The 22,752-nt window shown below is 33.2% G+C and overlaps 1 protein-coding gene across 6 annotated transcripts in view; it reads left to right on the forward strand.

The window, feature by feature from the left end:
* The window catches only part of LOC138306304 (BTB/POZ domain-containing protein 6-like), a 78,604-nt gene extending 56,559 nt beyond the window's left edge, over positions 1-22,045 (forward strand). For all 6 annotated transcript variants that reach the window (XM_069246728.1, XM_069246729.1, XM_069246730.1 and 3 more), the window contains 2 exons: positions 19,307-19,682; positions 20,472-22,045. In XM_069246728.1, the coding sequence (XP_069102829.1) occupies positions 19,307-19,682; positions 20,472-20,777 (682 nt within the window). In that variant the 3' untranslated portion in view covers positions 20,778-22,045. The remainder of the gene's footprint in view (positions 1-19,306; positions 19,683-20,471) is intronic.
* The last annotated feature ends 707 nt before the right edge of the window (positions 22,046-22,752 follow it).

Genomic DNA, 22,752 nt, shown 5'->3' on the forward strand with positions numbered 1-22,752 from the left:
ACACACAAGTCATTAACACACAAGTCATTTACACACAAGTCATTTACACACAAGTCATTTACACACAAGTCATTAACACACAAGTCATTAACACACAAGTCATTACACACAAGTCATTACACACAAGTCATTAACACACAAGTCATTTACACACAAGTCATTTACACACAAGTCATTAACACACAAGTCATTACACACAAGTCATTTAACACACAAGTCATTAACACACAAGTCATTTACAAACAAGTCATTTACACAAAAGTCATTTACACACAAGTCATTAACACACAAGTCATTAACACACAAGTCATTTACACACAAGTCATTTACACACAAGTCATTTACACACAAGTCATTAACACACAAGTCATTAACACACAAGTCATTTACACACAAGTCATTTACACACAAGTCATTAACACACAAGTCATTAACACACACAAGTCATTTACACACACAAGTCATTTACACACAAGTCATTAACACACAAGTCATTTACACACAAGTCATTTACACACAAGTTATTTACACACAAGTCATTAACACACAAGTCATTAACACACAAGTCATTAACACACAAGTCATTAACACACAAGTCATTAACACACAAGTCATTTACACACAAGTCATTAACACACAAGTCATTAACACACAAGTCATTAACACACAAGTCATTTACACACAAGTCATTAACACACAAGTCATTAACACACAAGTCATTAACACACAAGTCATTTACACACAAGTCATTTACACACAAGTCATTTACACACAAGTCATTTACACACAAGTCATTAACACACAAGTCATTAACACACAAGTCATTTACACACAAGTCATTTACACACAAGTCATTAACACACAAGTCATTAAACACACAAGTCATTTACACACACAAGTCATTTACACACAAGTCATTTACACACAAGTCATTTAAAGTCATTAACACACAAGTCATTAACACACAAGTCATTTACACACAAGTCATTTACACACAAGTCATTTACACACAAGTCATTTACACACAAGTCATTTAACACACAAGGTCATTTACACACAAGTCATTAACACACAAGTCATTTACACACAAGTCATTTACACACACAAGTCATTTACACACAAGTCATTAACACACAAGTCATTTACACACAAGTCATTAACACACAAGTCATTACACACAAGTCATTTACACACAAGTCATTTACACACAAGTCATTTACACACAAGTCATTTACACACAAGTCATTTACACACAAGTCATTAACACACAAGTCATTAACACACAAGTCATTTACACACAAGTCATTTACACACAAGTCATTAACACACAAGTCATTTACACACAAGTCATTTACACACAAGTCATTTACACACAAGTCATTAACACACAAGTCATTTACACACAAGTCATTTACACACAAGTCATTAACACACAAGTCATTTACACACAAGTCATTAACACACAAGTCATTAACACACAAGTCATTTACACACAAGTCATTAACACACAAGTCATTAACACACACAAGTCATTTACACACAAGTCATTAACACACAAGTCATTTACACACAAGTCATTTACACACAAGTCATTTACACACAAGTCATTTACACACAAGTCACACAAGTCATTAACACACAAGTCATTTACACACAAGTCATTTACACACAAGTCATTTACACACAAGTCATTAACACACAAGTCATTACACACAAGTCATTTAACACACAAGTCATTAACACACACAAGTCATTTACACACAAGTCATTTACACACAAGTCATTTAAACACAAGTCATTAACACACAAGTCATTAACACACAAGTCATTTACACAAGTCATTAACACACAAGTCATTTACACACAAGTCATTTACACACAAGTCATTTACACACACAAGTCATTAACACACAAGTCATTACACACAAGTCATTAACACACAAGTCATTTACACACAAGTCATTAACACACAAGTCATTAACACACAAGTCATTAACACACAAGTCATTAACACACAAGTCATTTACACACAAGTCATTTTCACACAAGTCATTTACACACACAAGTCATTAACACACAAGTCATTAACACACAAAGTCATTAACACACAAGTCATTAACACACAAGTCATTAACACACAAGTCATTAACACACAAGTCATTTACACACAAGTCATTTACACACACAAGTCATTTACACACAAGTCATTTAACACACAAGTCATTTACACACACAAGTCATTTACACACAAGTCATTAACACACAAGTCATTTACACACAAGTCATTAACACACAAGTCATTTATTTACACACAAGTCATTTACACACAAGTCATTTACACACAAGTCATTAACACACACAAGTCATTTACACACAAGTCATTAACACACAAGTCATTAACACACAAGTCATTACACACAAGTCATTTACACACAAGTCATTAACACACACAAGTCATTTACACACAAGTCATTTACACACACAAGTCATTAACACACAAGTCATTTACACACAAGTCATTAACACACAAGTCATTAACACACAAGTCATTAACACACAAGTCATTTAACACACAAGTCATTTACACACAAGTCATTTACACACAAGTCATTTACACACAAGTCATTAACACACAAGTCATTTACACACAAGTCATTAACACACAAGTCATTTACACACAAGTCATTTACACACAAGTCATTTACACACAAGTCATTTAACACACAAGTCATTTACACACAAGTCATTAACACACAAGTCATTTAACACACAAGTCATTTACACACAAGTCATTTACACACAAGTCATTACACACACAAGTCATTTACACACAAGTCATTTACACACAAGTCATTAACACACAAGTCATTTACACACAAGTCATTTACACACACAAGTCATTTACACACAAGTCATTTACACACAAGTCATTTACACACAAGTCATTTACACACAAGTCATTTACACACAAGTCATTTACACACAAGTCATTAACACACAAGTCATTAATCACACAAGTCATTTACACACAAGTCATTTACACACAAGTCATTTAACACACAAGTCATTACACACAAGTCATTAACACACAAGTCATTAACACACAAGTCATTTAACACACAAGTCATTTACACACAAGTCATTTACACACAAGTCATTAACACACAAGTCATTTACACACAAGTCATTTACACACAAGTCATTTACAACACAAGTCATTAACACACACAAGTCATTAACACACAAGTCATTAACACACAAGTCATTAACACACAAGTCATTAACACACAAGTCATTTACACACAAGTCATTTACACACAAGTCATTTACACACAAGTCATTAACACACAAGTCATTTACACACAAGTCATTAACACACAAGTCATTTACACACAAGTCATTTACACACACAAGTCATTTACACACAAGTCATTTACACACAAGTCATTTACACACAAGTCATTTACACACAAGTCATTAACACACAAGTCATTTACACACAAGTCATTAACACACACAAGTCATTTACACACAAGTCATTAACACACAAGTCATTAACACACAAGTCATTTACACACAAGTCATTAACACACAAGTCATTAACACACAAGTCATTTACACACAAGTCATTTACACACAAGTCATTTACACACAAGTCATTTACACACAAGTCATTTACACAAAAGTCATTTACACACAAGTCATTAACACACAAGTCATTTACACACACAAGTCATTAACACACAAGTCATTTACACACAAGTCATTAACACACAAGTCATTTACACACAAGTCATTTACACACAAGTCATTTACACACAAGTCATTAACACACACAAGTCATTAACACACACAAGTCATTTACACACAAGTCATTTACACACAAGTCATTTACACACAAGTCATTTACACACAAGTCATTTACACACAAGTCATTTACAACACACAAGTCATTTACACACACAAGTCATTTACACACAAGTCATTTACACACAAGTCATTTACACACACAAGTCATTTAACACACAAGTCATTAACACACAAGTCATTAACACACAAGTCATTAACACACAAGTCATTTACACACAAGTCATTTACACACAAGTCATTAACACACAAGTCATTAACACACACAAGTCATTAACACACAAGTCATTAACACACAAGTCATTAACACACAAGTCATTAACACACAAGTCATTTACACACAAGTCATTTACACACAAGTCATTAACACACAAGTCATTAACACACAAGTCATTAACACACAAGTCATTAACACACAAGTCATTTACACACAAGTCATTTACACACAAGTCATTAACACACAAGTCATTTACACACAAGTCATTAACACACAAGTCATTTACACACAAGTCATTAACACACAAGTCATTAACACACAAGTCATTTACACACAAGTCATTTACACACAAGTCATTTACACACAAGTCATTAACACACAAGTCATTAACACACAAGTCATTAACACACAAGTCATTTACACACACAAGTCATTTACACACAAGTTATTTACACACAAGTCATTAACACACAAGTCATTAACACACACAAGTCATTTACACACAAATCATTAACACACACAAGTCATTAACACACAAGTCATTAACACACAAGTCATTAACACACAAGTCATTTACACACAAGTCATTTACACACAAGTCATTTACACACAAGTCATTTACACACACAAGTCATTTACACACAAGTCATTAACACACAAGTCATTTACACACAAGTCATTAACACACAAGTCATTTACACACAAGTCATTTACACACAAGTCATTTACACACAAGTCATTTACACACAAGTCATTTACACACACAAGTCATTAACACACAAGTCATTAACACACAAGTCATTTACACACAAGTCATTTACACACAAGTCATTAACACACAAGTCATTTACACACAAGTCATTAACACACAAGTCATTAACACACAAGTCATTAACACACACAAGTCATTTACACACAAGTCATTTACACACACAAGTCATTTACACACAAGTCATTTAACACACAAGTCATTTACACACAAGTCATTTAACACACAAGTCATTTACACACAAGTCATTTACACACAAGTCATTAACACACAAGTCATTTACACACAAGTCATTTACACACAAGTCATTTACACACAAGTCATTTACACACAAGTCATTTACACACAAGTCATTAACACACAAGTTTTTTTACACACAAGTCATTTACACACAAGTCATTTACACTCAAGTCATTTACACACAAGTCATTACACAACACACAAGTCATTTACACACACAAGTCATTTACACACAAGTCATTAACACACAAGTCATTTACACACAAGTCATTTACACACAAGTCATTTACACACAAGTCATTTACACACAAGTCATTTACACACAAGTCATTTACACACAAGTCATTTACACACAAGTCATTTACACACAAGTCATTTACACACAAGTCATTTACACACAAGTCATTTACACACAAGTCATTTACACACAAGTCATTTACACACAAGTCATTTACACACAAGTCATTAACACACACAAGTCATTTACACACAAGTCATTTACACACACAAGTCATTTACACACAAGTCATTACACACAAGTCATTTACACACACAAGTCATTTACACACAAGTCATTTACACACAAGTCATTACACACAAGTCATTTACACACAAGTCATTTACACACAAGTCATTTACACACACAAGTCATTTAACACACAAGTCATTAACACACACAAGTCATTTACACACAAGTCATTTAACACACAAGTCATTTACACACAAGTCATTAAACACACAAGTCATTTACACACAAGTCATTAACACACAAGTCATTAACACACAAGTCATTAACACACAAGTCATTTACACACAAGTCATTAACACACAAGTCATTTACACACAAGTCATTAACACACAAGTCATTTACACACAAGTCATTAACACACAAGTCATTTACACACAAGTCATTAACACACAAGTCATTAACACACAAGTCATTAACACACACAAGTCATTTACACACAAGTCATTAACACACAAGTCATTTACACACAAGTCATTTACACACAAGTCATTTACACACAAGTCATTAACACACAAGTCATTTACACACAAGTCATTAACACACACAAGTCATTTACACACAAGTCATTAACACACAAGTCATTTACACACAAGTCATTTACACACAAGTCATTAACACACACAAGTCATTTACACACACAAGTCATTAACACACAAGTCATTTACACAACAAGTCATTAACACACAAGTCATTTACACACAAGTCATTAACACACAAGTCATTTACACACAAGTCATTAACACACAAGTCATTAATACACAAGTCATTAACACACAAGTCATTAACACACAAGTCATTTACACACAAGTCATTTACACACAAGTCATTTACACACAAGTCATTAACACACAAGTCATTTACACAAAGTCATTTACACACAAGTCATTTACACACAAGTCATTAACACACAAGTCATTAACACACAAGTCATTAACACACAAGTCATTAACACAAAAGTCATTAACAACAAGTCATTAATACACAAGTCATTAACACACAAGTCATTTACACACAAGTCATTAATACACAAGTCATTAATACAAAACAACATTAACACAAAGGCATTAACACACAAGTCATTTACACACAAGTCATTTACACACAAGTCATTACAACACACAAGTCATTAACACACAAGTCATTACACACAAGTCATTAACACACAAGTCATTTACACACAAGTCATTAACACACAAGTCATTAACACACAAGTCATTAAAACACAAGTCATTAATACACAAGCCATTAACACACAAGTCATTTACACTCAAGTCATTTACACACAAGTCATTTACACAAAAGTCATTTACACACAAGTCATTAACACACAAGTCATTAACACACAAGTCATTTACACACAAGTCATTTACACACAAGTCATTAAAACACAAGTCATTAATACACAAGCCATTAACACACAAGTCATTAACACACAAGTCATTTACACACAAGCCATTTACACACAAGTCATTTACACACAAGTCATTTACACACACAAGTCATTTACACACAAGTCATTTACACACAAGTCATTTACACACAAGTCATTTACACACAAGTCATTAATACACAAGCCATTAACACACAAGTCATTTACACACACAAGTCATTAACACACTAGTCATTTACACACAAGTCGTTTACACACAAGTCATTTACACACAAGTCATTAACACACAAGTCATTAACACAAAAGCCATTTACACTCTAATAATTTACACACAAGTCATTAACACACAAGTCATTTACACACAAGTCATTTACACACAAGTCATTAACACACAAGTCATTAACACACACAAGTCATTTACACACAAGTCATTTACACACAAGTCATTTACACACAAGTCATTAACACACAAGTCATTTACACACAAGTCATTTACACACAAGTCATTAACACACAAGTCATTTACACAAGTCATTTACACACAAGTTATTTACACACAAGTCATTAACACATAAGTCATTAACACACAAGTCATTAACACACAAGTCATTTACACACAAGTCATTTACACACAAGTCATTTACACATAAGTCATTAACACACAAGTCATTAACACACAAGTCATTTACACACAAGTCATTTACACACAAGCCATTTACACACACAAGTCATTTATACACAAGTCATTAACACACAAGTCATTTACACACAAGTCATTTACACATAAGTCATTAACACACAAGTCATTTACACAAAAGTCATTTACAGACACAAGTCATTTACACACAAGTCATTTACACACAAGTCATTTACACACAAGTCATTTAAACACAAGTCATTTACACACAAGTCATTTACACACACAAGTCATTAACACACTAGTCATTTACACAAACGCCATTTACACACAAGTAATTAACACACAAGTCATTTACACACAAGTCATTTACACACAAGTCATTTACACACACAAGTCATAAACACACTAGTCATTTACACACAAGTCTTTTACACACAAGTCATTTACACACAAGTCATTAACACACAAGTCATTAACACATAAGTCATTAACACACACAAGTCATTTACACACACACACACAAGTCATTTACACACAAGTCATTTACACACAAGTCATTTACACACACAAGTCATAAACACACTAGTCATTTACACACAAGTCTTTTACACACAAGTCATTTACACACAAGTCATTAACACACAAGTCATTAACACATAAGTCATTAACACACACAAGTCATTTACACACATTCACACACAAGTCATTCACACACAAGTCATAAACACACAAGTCATTAACACACAAGTCATTTACACATAAGTCATTAACACACAAGTCATTAACACACAAGTCATTTACACACAAGTCATTTACACACAAGTCATTTACACACAAGTCATTTACACACAAGTCATTAACACACAAGTGATTTACACACAAGTCATTTACACACAAGTCATTAAACACACAAGTCATTTCACAAAGTCATTTACACACAGGTCATTAACACACACAAGTCATTTACCACACACAAGTCATTAACACACAAGTCATTTACACAAAAGTCATTAACACACAAGTCATTTACACACAAGTCATTAACACACACAAGTCATTTACACACAAGTCATTAACACACAAGTCATTAATACACAAGCCATTAACACACAAGTCATTAACACACAAGTCATTTACACACAAGTCATTTACACACAAGTCATTTACACACAAGTCATTAACACACAAGTCATTTACACACAAGTCATTTACACACAAGTCATTTACACACAAGTCATTAACACACAAGTCATTTACACACACAAGTCATTAACACACAAGTCATTAACACAAAAGTCATTAACAAACAAGTCATTAATACACAAGTCATTAACACACAAGTCATTTACACACAAGTCATTAATACACAAGTCATTAATACACAAGCCATTAACACACAAGGCATTAACACACAAGTCATTTACACACAAGTCATTTACACACAAGTCATTAACACACAAGTCATTTACACACAAGTCATTAACACACAAGTCATTTACACACAAGTCATTAACACACAAGTCATTTACACACAAGTCATTAACACACAAGTCATTTACACACAAGTCATTTAAACACAAGTCATTAACACACAAGTCATTAACACACAAGTCATTTACACACAAGTCATTAACACACAAGTCATTTACACACAAGTCATTTACACACAAGTCATTAACACACAAGTCATTAACACACAAGTCATTAACACACAAGTCATTTACACACAAGTCATTAACACACAAGTCATTTACACACAAGTCATTAACACACAAGTCATTAACACACAAGTCATTTACACACAAGTCATTTACACACAAGTCATTTACACACAAGTCATTTACACACACAAGTCATTTACACACAAGTCATTTACACACAAGTCATTTACACACAAGTCATTAATACACAAGCCATTAACACACAAGTCATTTACACACACAAGTCATTAACACACTAGTCATTTACACACAAGTCGTTTACACACAAGTCATTTACACACAAGTCATTAACACACAAGTCATTAACACAAAAGCCATTTACACTCTAATAATTTACACACAAGTCATTAACACACAAGTCATTTACACACAAGTCATTTACACACAAGTCATTAACACACAAGTCATTAACACACACAAGTCATTTACACACAAGTCATTAACACACAAGTCATTTACACACAAGTCATTAACACACAAGTCATTTACACACAAGTCATTTACACACAAGTCATTAACACACAAGTCATTTACACAAGTCATTTACACACAAGTCATTTACACACAAGTCATTAACACACAAGTCATTAACACACAAGTCATTAACACACACAAGTCATTTACACACAAGTCATTTACACACAAGTCATTTACACACAAGTCATTAACACACAAGTCATTAACACACAAGTCATTTACACACAAGTCATTTACACACAAGCCATTTACACACACAAGTCATTTATACACAAGTCATTAACACACAAGTCATTTACACACAAGTCATTTACACATAAGTCATTAACACACAAGTCATTTACACAAAAGTCATTTACAGACACAAGTCATTTACACACAAGTCATTTACACACAAGTCATTTACACACAAGTCATTTAAACACAAGTCATTTACACACAAGTCATTTACACACACAAGTCATTAACACACAAGTCATTTACACACAAGTCATTTACACACAAGTCATTTACACACAAGTCATTTACACACAAGTCATTTACACACAAGTCATTTACACACACAAGTCATTAACACACTAGTCATTTACACAAACGCCATTTACACACAAGTCATTTACACACAAGTCATTAACACACAAGTCATTAACACATAAGTCATTAACACACACAAGTCATTTACACACAAGTAATTTACACACAAGTCATTAACACACAAGTCATTAACACACAAGTCATTAACACACAAGTCATTAACACACAAGTCATTAACACACAAGTCATTTACACACAAGTCATTTACACACAAGTAATTTACACACAAGTCATTAACACACAAGTCATTTACACACAAGTCATGAACACACAAGTCATTAACACACAAGTCATGAACACACAAGTCATTTAACACACAAGTCATTTACACACAAGTCATTTACACACAAGTCATTTACACACAAGTCATTAACACACTAGTCATCTACACACAAGTCATTTTACACACAAGTCATTAACACACAAGTCATTTACACACAAGTCATTAACACACAAGTCATTTACACACACAAGTCATTAACACACAAGTCATTTACACACACAAGTCATTAACACACAAGTCATTTACACACACAAGTCATTAACACACAAGTCATTTACACACAAGTCATTTACACACAAGTCATTTACACACAAGTCATTAACACACAAGTCATTAACACACAAGTCATTAACACACACAAGTCATTTACACACAAGTCATTAACACACAAGTCATTTACACACAAGTCATTTACACACAAGTCATTAACACACAAGTCATTTACACACAAGTCATTTACACACAAGTCATTAACACACAAGTCATTTACACACAAGTCATTAACACACTAGTCATTTACACACAAGTCGTTTACACACAAGTCATTTACACACAAGTCATTAACACACAAGTCATTAACACAAAAGCCATTTACACTCTAATAATTTACACACAAGTCATTAACACACAAGTCATTTACACACTAATCATTTACACACAAGTCATTTACACACAAGTCATTAAAACACAAGTCATTAATACACAAGCCATTAACACACAAGTCATTTACACACAAGTCATTTACACACAAGTCATTAACACACAAGTCATTAACACAAAAGCCATTTACACTCTAATAATTTACACACAAGTCATTAACACACAAGTCATTTACACACAAGTCATTTACACACAAGTCATTTACACACAAGTCATTTACACACAAGTCATTAACACACAAGTAATTAACACACAAGTCATTAACACACAAGTCATTAACACACAAGTCATTTACACACAAGTCATTTACACACAAGTCATTTACACACAAGTCATTAAAACACAAGTCATTAATACACAAGCCATTAACACATAAGTCATTAACACACAAGTCATTAACACACTAGTCATTTACACACAAGTCGTTTACACACAAGTCATTAACACACAAGTCATTTACACACAAGTCATTAACACACAAGTCATCTACACACTAGTCATTTACACACAAGTCATTTACACACAAGTCATTAACACAAAAGCCATTTACACTCTAATAATTTACACACAAGTCATTAACACACAAGTCATTAACACACAAGTCATTTACACACAAGTCATTAACACACAAGTCATTTACACACAAGTCATTTACACACAAGTCATTTACACACAAGTCATTAACACACAAGTCATTAACACACAAGTCATTAACACACACAAGTCATTTACACACAAGTCATTAACACACAAGTCATTTACACACAAGTCATTTACACACAAGTCATTTACACACAAGTCATTAACACACAAGTCATTTACACACAAGTCATTTACACACAAGTCATTTACACACAAGTCATTTACACACAAGTCATTTACACACAAGTCATTTACACACACAAGTCATAAACACACTAGTCATTTACACACAAGTCTTTTACACACAAGTCATTTACACACAAGTCATTAACACACAAGTCATTAACACATAAGTCATTAACACACACAAGTCATTTACACACATTCACACACAAGTCATTCACACACAAGTCATTTACACACAAGTAATTTACACACAAGTCATTAACACACAAGTCATTTACACACAAGTCATGAATACACAAGTCATTAACACACAAGTCATGAACACACAAGTCATTTACACACAAGTCATTTACACACAAGTAATTTACACACAAGTCATTAACACACAAGTCATTTACACACAAGTCATGAATACACAAGTCATTAACACACAAGTCATGAACACACAAGTCATTTACACACAAGTCATTTACACACAAGTAATTTACACACAAGTCATTAACACACAAGTCATTTACACACAAGTCATGAACACACAAGTCATTAACACACAAGTCATGAACACACAAGTCATTTACACACAAGTCATTTACACACAAGTCATTTACACACAAGTCATTAACACACTAGTCATTTACACACAAGTCATTTACACACAAGTCATTAACACACAAGTCATTTACACACAAGTCATTAACACACAAGTCATTTACACACACAAGTCATTAACACACAAGTCATTTACACACACAAGTCATTAACACACAAGTCATTTACACACACAAGTCATTAACACACTAGTCATTTACACACAAGTCGTTTACACACAAGTCGTTTACACACAAGTCATTAACACACAAGTCATTAACACATAAGTCATTAACACACACAAGTCATTTACACACATTAACACACAAGTCATTTACACACAAGTCATTTACACACAAGTCATTAACACACAAGTCATTTACACACAAGTCATTTACACACAAGTCATTAACACACAAGTCATTTACACACAAGTCATTAACACACAAGTCATTTACACACAAGTCGTTTACACACAAGTCATTTACACACAAGTCATTAACACACAAGTCATTAACACAAAAGCCATTTACACTCTAATAATTTACACACAAGTCATTAACACACAAGTCATTTACACACAAGTCATTTACACACAAGTCATTAAAACACAAGTCATTAATACACAAGCCATTAACACACAAGTCATTTACACACAAGTCATTTACACACAAGTCATTAACACACAAGTCATTAACACAAAAGCCATTTACACTCTAATAATTTACACACAAGTCATTAACACACAAGTCATTTACACACAAGTCATTTACACACAAGTCATTGACACACTAATCATTTACACACAAGTCATTTACACACAAGTCATTAAAACACAAGTCATTAATACACAAGCCATTAACACACAAGTCATTTACACACAAGTCATTTACACACAAGTCATTTACACACAAGTCATTAAAACACAAGTCATTAATACACAAGCCATTAACACATAAGTCATTAACACACAAGTCATTAACACACTAGTCATTTACACACAAGTCGTTTACACACAAGTCATTAACACACAAGTCATTTACACACAAGTCATTAACACACAAGTCATCTACACACTAGTCATTTACACACAAGTCATTTACACACAAGTCATTAACACAAAAGCCATTTACACTCTAATAGAATTTACACACAAGTCATTAAACACACAAGTCATTAACACACAAGTCATTTACACACAAGTCATTAACACACAAGTCATTTACACACAAGTCATTAACACACAAGTCATTTACACACAAGTCATTAACACACAAGTCATTTACACACAAGTCATTAACACACAAGTCATTTACACACAAGTCATTAACACACAAGTCATTTACACACAAGTCATTTACACACAAGTCATTTACACACACAAGTCATTAACACACAAGTCATTTACACACTAGTCATTTACACACAAGTCATTTACACACAAGTCATTTACACACAAGTCATTTACACACAAGTCATTTACACACACAAGTCATTAACACACTAGTCATTTACACACAAGTCATTTACACACAAGTCATTTACACACAAGTCATTAACACACAAGTCATTAACACATAAGTCATTAACACACACAAGTCATTTACACACATTCACACACAAGTCATTCACACACAAGTCATTTACACACAAGTAATTTACACACAAGTCATTAACACACAAGTCATTTACACACAAGTCATGAATACACAAGTCATTAACACACAAGTCATGAACACACAAGTCATTTACACACAAGTCATTCACACACACAAGTAATTTACACACAAGTCATTAACACACAAGTCATTTACACACAAGTCATGAATACACAAGTCATTAACACACAAGTCATGAACACACAAGTCATTTACACACAAGTCATTTACACACAAGTAATTTACACACAAGTCATTAACACACAAGTCATTTACACACAAGTCATGAACACACAAGTCATTAACACACAAGTCATGAACACACAAGTCATTTACACACAAGTCATTTACACACAAGTCATTTACACACAAGTCATTAACACACTAGTCATTTACACACAAGTCATTTACACACAAGTCATTAACACACAAGTCATTTACACACAAGTCATTAACACACAAGTCATTTACACACACAAGTCATTAACACACAAGTCATTTACACACACAAGTCATTTAACACACAAGTCATTTACACACACAAGTCATTAACACACTAGTCATTTACACACAAGTCGTTTACACACAAGTCGTTTACACACAAGTCATTAACACACAAGTCATTAACACATAAGTCATTAACACACACAAGTCATTTACACACATTAACACACAAGTCATTTACACACAAGTCATTAACACACTAGTCATTTACACACAAGTCGTTTACACACAAGTCATTTACACACAAGTCATTAACACACAAGTCATTAACACACAAAGCCATTTACACTCTAATAATTTACACACAAGTCATTAACACACAAGTCATTTACACACAAAGTCATTTACACACAAGTCATTGACACACTAATCATTTACACACAAGTCATTTACACACAAGTCATTAAAACACAAGTCATTAATACACAAGCCATTAACACACAAGTCATTTACACACAAGTCATTTACACACAAGTCATTAACACACAAGTCATTAACACAAAAGCCATTTACACTCTAATAATTTACACACAAGTCATTAACACACAAGTCATTTACACACAAGTCATTTACACACAAGTCATTAAAACACAAGTCATTAACACACAAGTCATTAACACACAAGTCATTTACACACAAGTCATTTACACACAAGTCATTTACACACAAGTCATTTACACACAAGTCATTAAAACACAAGTCATTAATACACAAGCCATTAACACATAAGTCATTAACACACAAGTCATTAACACACTAATCATTTACACACAAGTCATTTACACACAAGTCATTAAAACACAAGTCATTAATACACAAGCCATTAACACACAAGTCATTTACACACAAGTCATTTACACACAAGTCATTTACACACAAGTCATTAACACACAAGTCATTAACACACAAGTCATTAACACACAAGTCATTAACACACAAGTCATTAACACACAAGTCATTTACACACAAGTCATTTACACACAAGTCATTAACACACAAGTCATTAACACACAAGTCATCTACACACTAGTCATTTACACACAAGTCATTTACACACAAGTCATTAACACAAAAGCCATTTACACTCTAATAATTTACACACAAGTCATTAACACACAAGTCATTAACACACAAGTCATTTACACACAAGTCATTAACACACAAGTCATTTACACACAAGTCATTAACACACAAGTCATTTACACACAAGTCATTAACACACAAGTCATTTACACACAAGTCATTAACACACAAGTCATTTACACACAAGTCATTAACACACAAGTCATTTACACACAAGTCATTTACACACAAGTCATTTACACACAAGTCATTAACACACAAGTCATTTACACACAAGTCATTAACACACAAGTCATTTACACACAAGTCATCTACACACTAGTCATTTACACACAAGTCATTTACACACAAGTCATTAACACAAAAGCCATTTACACTCTAATAATTTACACACAAGTCATTAACACACAAGTCATTAACACACAAGTCATTTACACACAAGTCATTAACACACAAGTCATTTACACACAAGTCATTAACACACAAGTCATTTACACACTAATTATTTACACACAAGTCATTAACACACAAGTCATTTACACACAAGTCATAAACACACAAGTCATTAACACACAAGTCATTTACACAAAAGTCATTTACACACAAGTCATTTACACACAAGTCATTTACACACACAAGTCATTTACACACAAGTCATTAACACACAATTTTTTAACACACAAGTCATTTACACACAAGTCATTTACACACAAGTCATCTACACACAGATCATTTACACACAAGTCATTAACACACAAGTCATTTACACACAAGTCATTTACACACAAGTCATTTACACATAAGTCATGAACACACAAGTCATTAACACAAAAGTCATTAACACACAAGTCATTTACACACAAGTCATTAACACATAAGTCATTTACACACAAGTCATCTACACACAAGCCATTTACACACAAGTCATTAACACAAAAGTCATTAACACACAAGTCATCTACACACAGATCATTTACACACAAGTCATTAACAAACAAGTCATTTACACACAAGTCGTTAACACACTAGTCATTTACACACAAGTCATTTACACACAAGTCATTAACACACAAGTCATTAACACACAAGTCATTTACACACAAGTCATTTACACACAAGTCATTTACACACAAGTCATTTACACACAAGTCATTAACACACAAGTCATTAACACACAAGTCATTAACACACAAGTCATTAACACACAAGTCATTTACACACAAGTCATTAACACACAAGTCATTTACACACACAAGTCATTTACACACAAGTCATTTACACACAAGTCATTTACACACAAGTCATTTACACACAAGTCATTTACACACAAGTCATTTACACACAAGTCATTAACACACAAGTCATTTACACACAAGTCATCTACACACAAGTCATTTACACACACAAGTCATTTACACACACAAGTCATTTACACACAAGTCATTTACACACAAGTCATTTACACACAAGTCATCTACACACAGATCATTTACACACAAGTCATTAACACACAAGTCATTTACACACAAGTCATTTACACACAAGTCATTTACACATAAGTCATGAACACACAAGTCATTAACACAAAAGTCATTAACACACAAGTCATTTACACACAAGTCATTAACACACAAGTCATTTACACACAAGTCATCTACACACAAGCCATTTACACACAAGTCATTAACACAAAAGTCATTAACACACAAGTCATCTACACACAGATCATTTACACACAAGTCATTAACAAACAAGTCATTTACACACAAGTCGTTAACACACTAGTCATTTACACACAAGTCATTTACACACAAGTCATTAACACACAAGTCATTTACACAAAAGCCATTAACACACAAGTCATTAACACACAAGTCATTTACACACAAGTCATTTACACACAAGTCATTTACACACAAGTCATTTACACACAAGTCATTTACACACAAGTCATTAACACACAAGTCATTAACACACAAGTCATTAACACACAAGTCATCTACACACAAGTCATTAACACACAAGTCATTAACACACACAAGTCATTTACACACACAAGTCATTAACACACAAGTCATTTACACACAAGTCATTAACACACAAGTCATTAACACACAAGTCATTAACACACAAGTCATTTACACACAAGTCATTAACACACAAGTCATTTACACACAAGTCATTTACACACAAGTCATTAACACACAAGTCATTAACACACAAGTCATTAACACACAAGTCATTAACACACACAAGTAATTAACACACAAATCATTAACACACTAGTCATTACCACACAAGTCATCAACACACAAGTCATCTACACACAAGTCATCTACACACAAGTCATCTACACACAAGTCATCTACACACAAGTCATTTACACACACAAGTCATTTACACACACAAGTCATTTACACACAAGTCATCAACACACAAGTCATTTACACACAAGTCATCTACACACAAGTCATTAACACACATGCCATAAATAAAATTCCTTAACAAACAACCGATTTACAAACAAAAAGAAAGCAAATTATTTTTTAACGGAATACAGTGTTTATTTCTGTATACCTAGTTGTTTGACACAAACAGGTTGATTGTCATTTATTAATTCCTTAATACCCATTTGAAAACGTAATAAGATTTTAGATGTTAAAAGAAAACCATGGACATCGAATAAAAATACATCATTGATGGACCATGTAAAGGTCTGTTTTTATCGAGGGCTCTATTGTCTCAAAACAACATTTCTGGTAGCAGCTTAACTTCCGTTTAAAAGTTATTCTTATTTTATTTGAAATCACCAAAATCTCTTACATTAAAGAATTTCTTATTATAATTGTTTTTCAACATTGCTTAACATTACAATAATTGTGTTATGTAAAGGTACCAACTTCAACTTCTTAAGTGAGTTTCGAGTTGCAAATATCGGATCATTAATACCTGTAGTAGATTCTCCTGTTGGAAACAACGTTTTTAAGTGTACTACAGGTGTATAGTCTGTTTGCGATCCATGTTATCAATACTTTGTACAGATATACAACGAATTATATTGAATGTAGCAACGATGATCCCCGGTATGAATTGGAACCATTCGAATAGCTGTAAAATGTAGTCTTTATATATACATGTAAATGATAATACTCATGATTGATGTTTATGTAGTAAACACATAAAACTGTATTAAGAACTCCCAAACTTGGAAACAACTTGTTCAAAACATAATGCGTGGATGTTTTTTCCTTCTTTCAGTTTTCTGTACACAGATAAGCTAGACCTTACAGAACAGTCAGTTGTGGCTGTCCATAGCTTAGCACGGGAATACATGGTTGATATAGACCAGGCAGTTTCCGCATTTTTGCAAACAAACATGTCCACTGCCAATGTATGCAACCTTCTTCATGAATCACATGAATATGCTGACGACATTATGATAGTCAAGTGCATCAAGTTCATGTGTATTCCTGAAAATGCAAAGAAGGTTTTACAATCTGACTCCTTTGTTGACCTGTGCTCCGAATGTGTTAGACGTATAACACAGTCGACTGAACTTGATGCCGAAGAAGGAACTGTGTACGCAGCTATGATGAAATGGGCCGAATGTGAATGTGTTCGAAAAGGAGAAAAGGTAATCGTTACCAATCTCGACATTCAATTAAATAAATGCAAAAGCAAATGTAAAGTTTTAAGCTAATATGTAATATGTAAGAAGGGTTATTACGTTACACAAGGAAAACAAAAGTAAATGGTCTGTTATTTATTATTATCAACACCGACCAAGCAAATCTAGGAAGTAAAATCTGGGCAATCTCTCACCATTTTCGTATGGTAATATAATTTTATTTCTCATAAATCAAACAAGTATTTCTTATGTTACGTTTCGAAGACTATTGCGATTCATTGTCATATTCATCAGACAAATAATACAACACAACACATATAACATGTACACAACGTGTGTTAAAGTGTATGAGGATCTATAGTCGATAGTGATTTCTGAACTGCTGGAGTGTGTAGTTTGAAATGACATTGCAAACAAATGTCAAAATATGTCTCAATTTTCAATGAAATTCGGTCAACAGAAGAGAAAAGGTAGAACACATACTTAATTATTATATGTAATAGAAAGTTCGCAATAATGACCAGAGTTCTCACCAAATGACGTCATTTAAGTATGCCAAACATAAGTATGTTAGATGCATAACGTGAACGCGGTCTTTAATTATCTTTTAGATTTTGGATGCATATACAAAGCCAAACAAAATGCCAGATTTCCCTGTTGAAGATAAAAAAGAGTACATTGTCGTACAAGTTTGTGTGTTTAGGCTATTTGGTAACTTGTTAATTTTTCCCTAAAGGCGGAGTTACATAATTTTAGGCAATGTTATCTAATTTATATCCATTTTCTGTGTTGTAGAACACAAGTGAGAATAAGAGAAAGGTACTTGGAGATATTTTCTTCACAATCCGATTCCCATTCATGAAACGGGACTTTTTCCTTGATACGGTACTGATGGACAGTATGCTGAAAGACAATGAGATCGTTAATTTTCTGAAGTTCATGAAGAACCCAAATGAGAAACTTATCTCTGGATTCAGCGATGAAAGAAGATGGTATACAGGTTCTGACAAACCTCCTCCATTCGGAAACCGAATGCTTGCTTCACCACCTCCCTCAATTTTCATCGGGTCCCGTAAAAGGAAAGCCAGTAATTCGACTTAATTATCAATGAATATATAAGTGAACAATCTGTCGGAGTTAACACAGTTAGGGTAACGATTTATGCTACAAAATTCCGATATTAAAAGAATAAATTAAATCCAAATTGAATAACTTTTATTAATTCAGTTAAATGTATTTTATCAATTTCTATGCACAGTTACATTCTTTGTGTTACTTTTGCTACGTTTGTTTATTATTTTAAAGTATGTTGATTGTCTTTGTACTTTTGCTACTTTTCGCTCCGTCCAGATGCTTATATACCTTTTTATACTTTGCGCTAAAATTCTTTGTACGTTTAGTATTAGGTTTTTTATTTTGTGATTTACATCTATGTCGTTTTTATTTTTGTGATTAAGTCTTTATTATGATGTAGATGCCTTTAGAAATATATACATTTGTTTTTATCTGATATTGGAAAATGTTTAGTTTGATTATCAATATGATTTTGCGTAAAATGTAATTATTTCATATTACATTAATATTATAAAACTCTTTCATATATGGACATGAAGTATGAAGGTAAGTGATATTCTACCCAGGGGTTACAAAATGAACTAAATATATCGCCATTTTAAATTCTCCAGTAATAAGATACATACATGTAACGTTCTTTTTTTTTGTTTTTGTTTTTTGTTTTTTAATTTTTCAACAGTATGTTTGATATCAATGAAGCTAAAATGAAAAAAAAGTAATCTGGTGACGAATTGACGTCACAAGGTTTTATTAGATGGGTAGCCATGTGATACAGCTCTAAACAATACGAATGTATTGTATGAGATGAGAGTAACATTTATCGTGCAACTTTCGCGCATAGTGACCGATAGTTATTGCCGAAAAAAATCTTTATCCGTCAATACGATTTACGTAAATTTGTGTTGCTTATCTGACAAAGCCTTTTCTTAGTTGTCCCAGAATTTTTCGGTGATTAAAAATGTCACTCAATCCCACCAAAACGTGACGTCACGTACATTCACCAAGATGACGCCACTTTTACGACATTGAAACCCCGGTATTTGGCACAGGGGGCCAACTCAATGAAAATGGATGTTGTAATACATTTTTTGTATTTGGTGGATGGACTGATGAGTATATATGACAGTCATGTGATTTTTTTTCGAAAAATACAAGATTTGAAAAATTATTAAAAAATCAGGATATTTACTATAAAACAGAGAAAGGGACGACAGTCGCCATATTGGATTTTTTACCCCCACCTCGATTAAAGTTAATTTTTTCTTAATAGTATACCTTTTTTCCTAGAGTCATAGTCACGCATCATTACTGGCGCTTTCTGACTTGTGACATCGAAAGCAACGTCCTAGTAAAGAGCGACTAGAGTGACTTCCCCTGCAATGTCATTCAATGGGTTTAGTCAGAGGTATTCCGATACGTTTTAATATTCACTTTTCCGCGAAAACAAACGTATCGGAATATCTCTGATTAAACCAATTGAAAATAAATATTTATTTTATGATTGGAAATAGCCAAATTGACCTGTCTGACCCCGACCTTCAGGCCCCATGAGGCAGTACAATCATTTGTGGAATTTGGAATCCTCATTTCATAGTGATTATACTAATGCAATACGAGTGCTAGTAAACGAGTTATATGAGAGAGGCAGTCGTTAATATAAGAAATAAGAGTATTTTATTGATAATAAATAAAGATATTGCCAACGGAACAGACTCCTGATTAGACAATGGTCGGTTTGGACATATGTACTGACAAAGTCTGGGTAATAAGCTTTCTAACCTTTTATTCAATTTCTTTTGAAATGCCAGCATCTTTGTCCTTAGACAAAGTAAAAAACTGTCAACAGAAGCAAACATAGAATTACCTTACATTAGCTAGTAACACATGTTTTCAGCCGACGCTGAATTAAATTTTAGCTAGGTAAACAAAACTTAAAGATAACATTACAATATGTCAGAGCACTCAACAGTATATAACTGACTGTAATAGGTTTTAACCCCCT

The sequence above is a fragment of the Argopecten irradians genome, chromosome 13 (genome assembly GCF_041381155.1).
Source record: "Argopecten irradians isolate NY chromosome 13, Ai_NY, whole genome shotgun sequence".
Classification (NCBI taxonomy): Eukaryota; Metazoa; Mollusca; class Bivalvia; order Pectinida; family Pectinidae; genus Argopecten; species Argopecten irradians.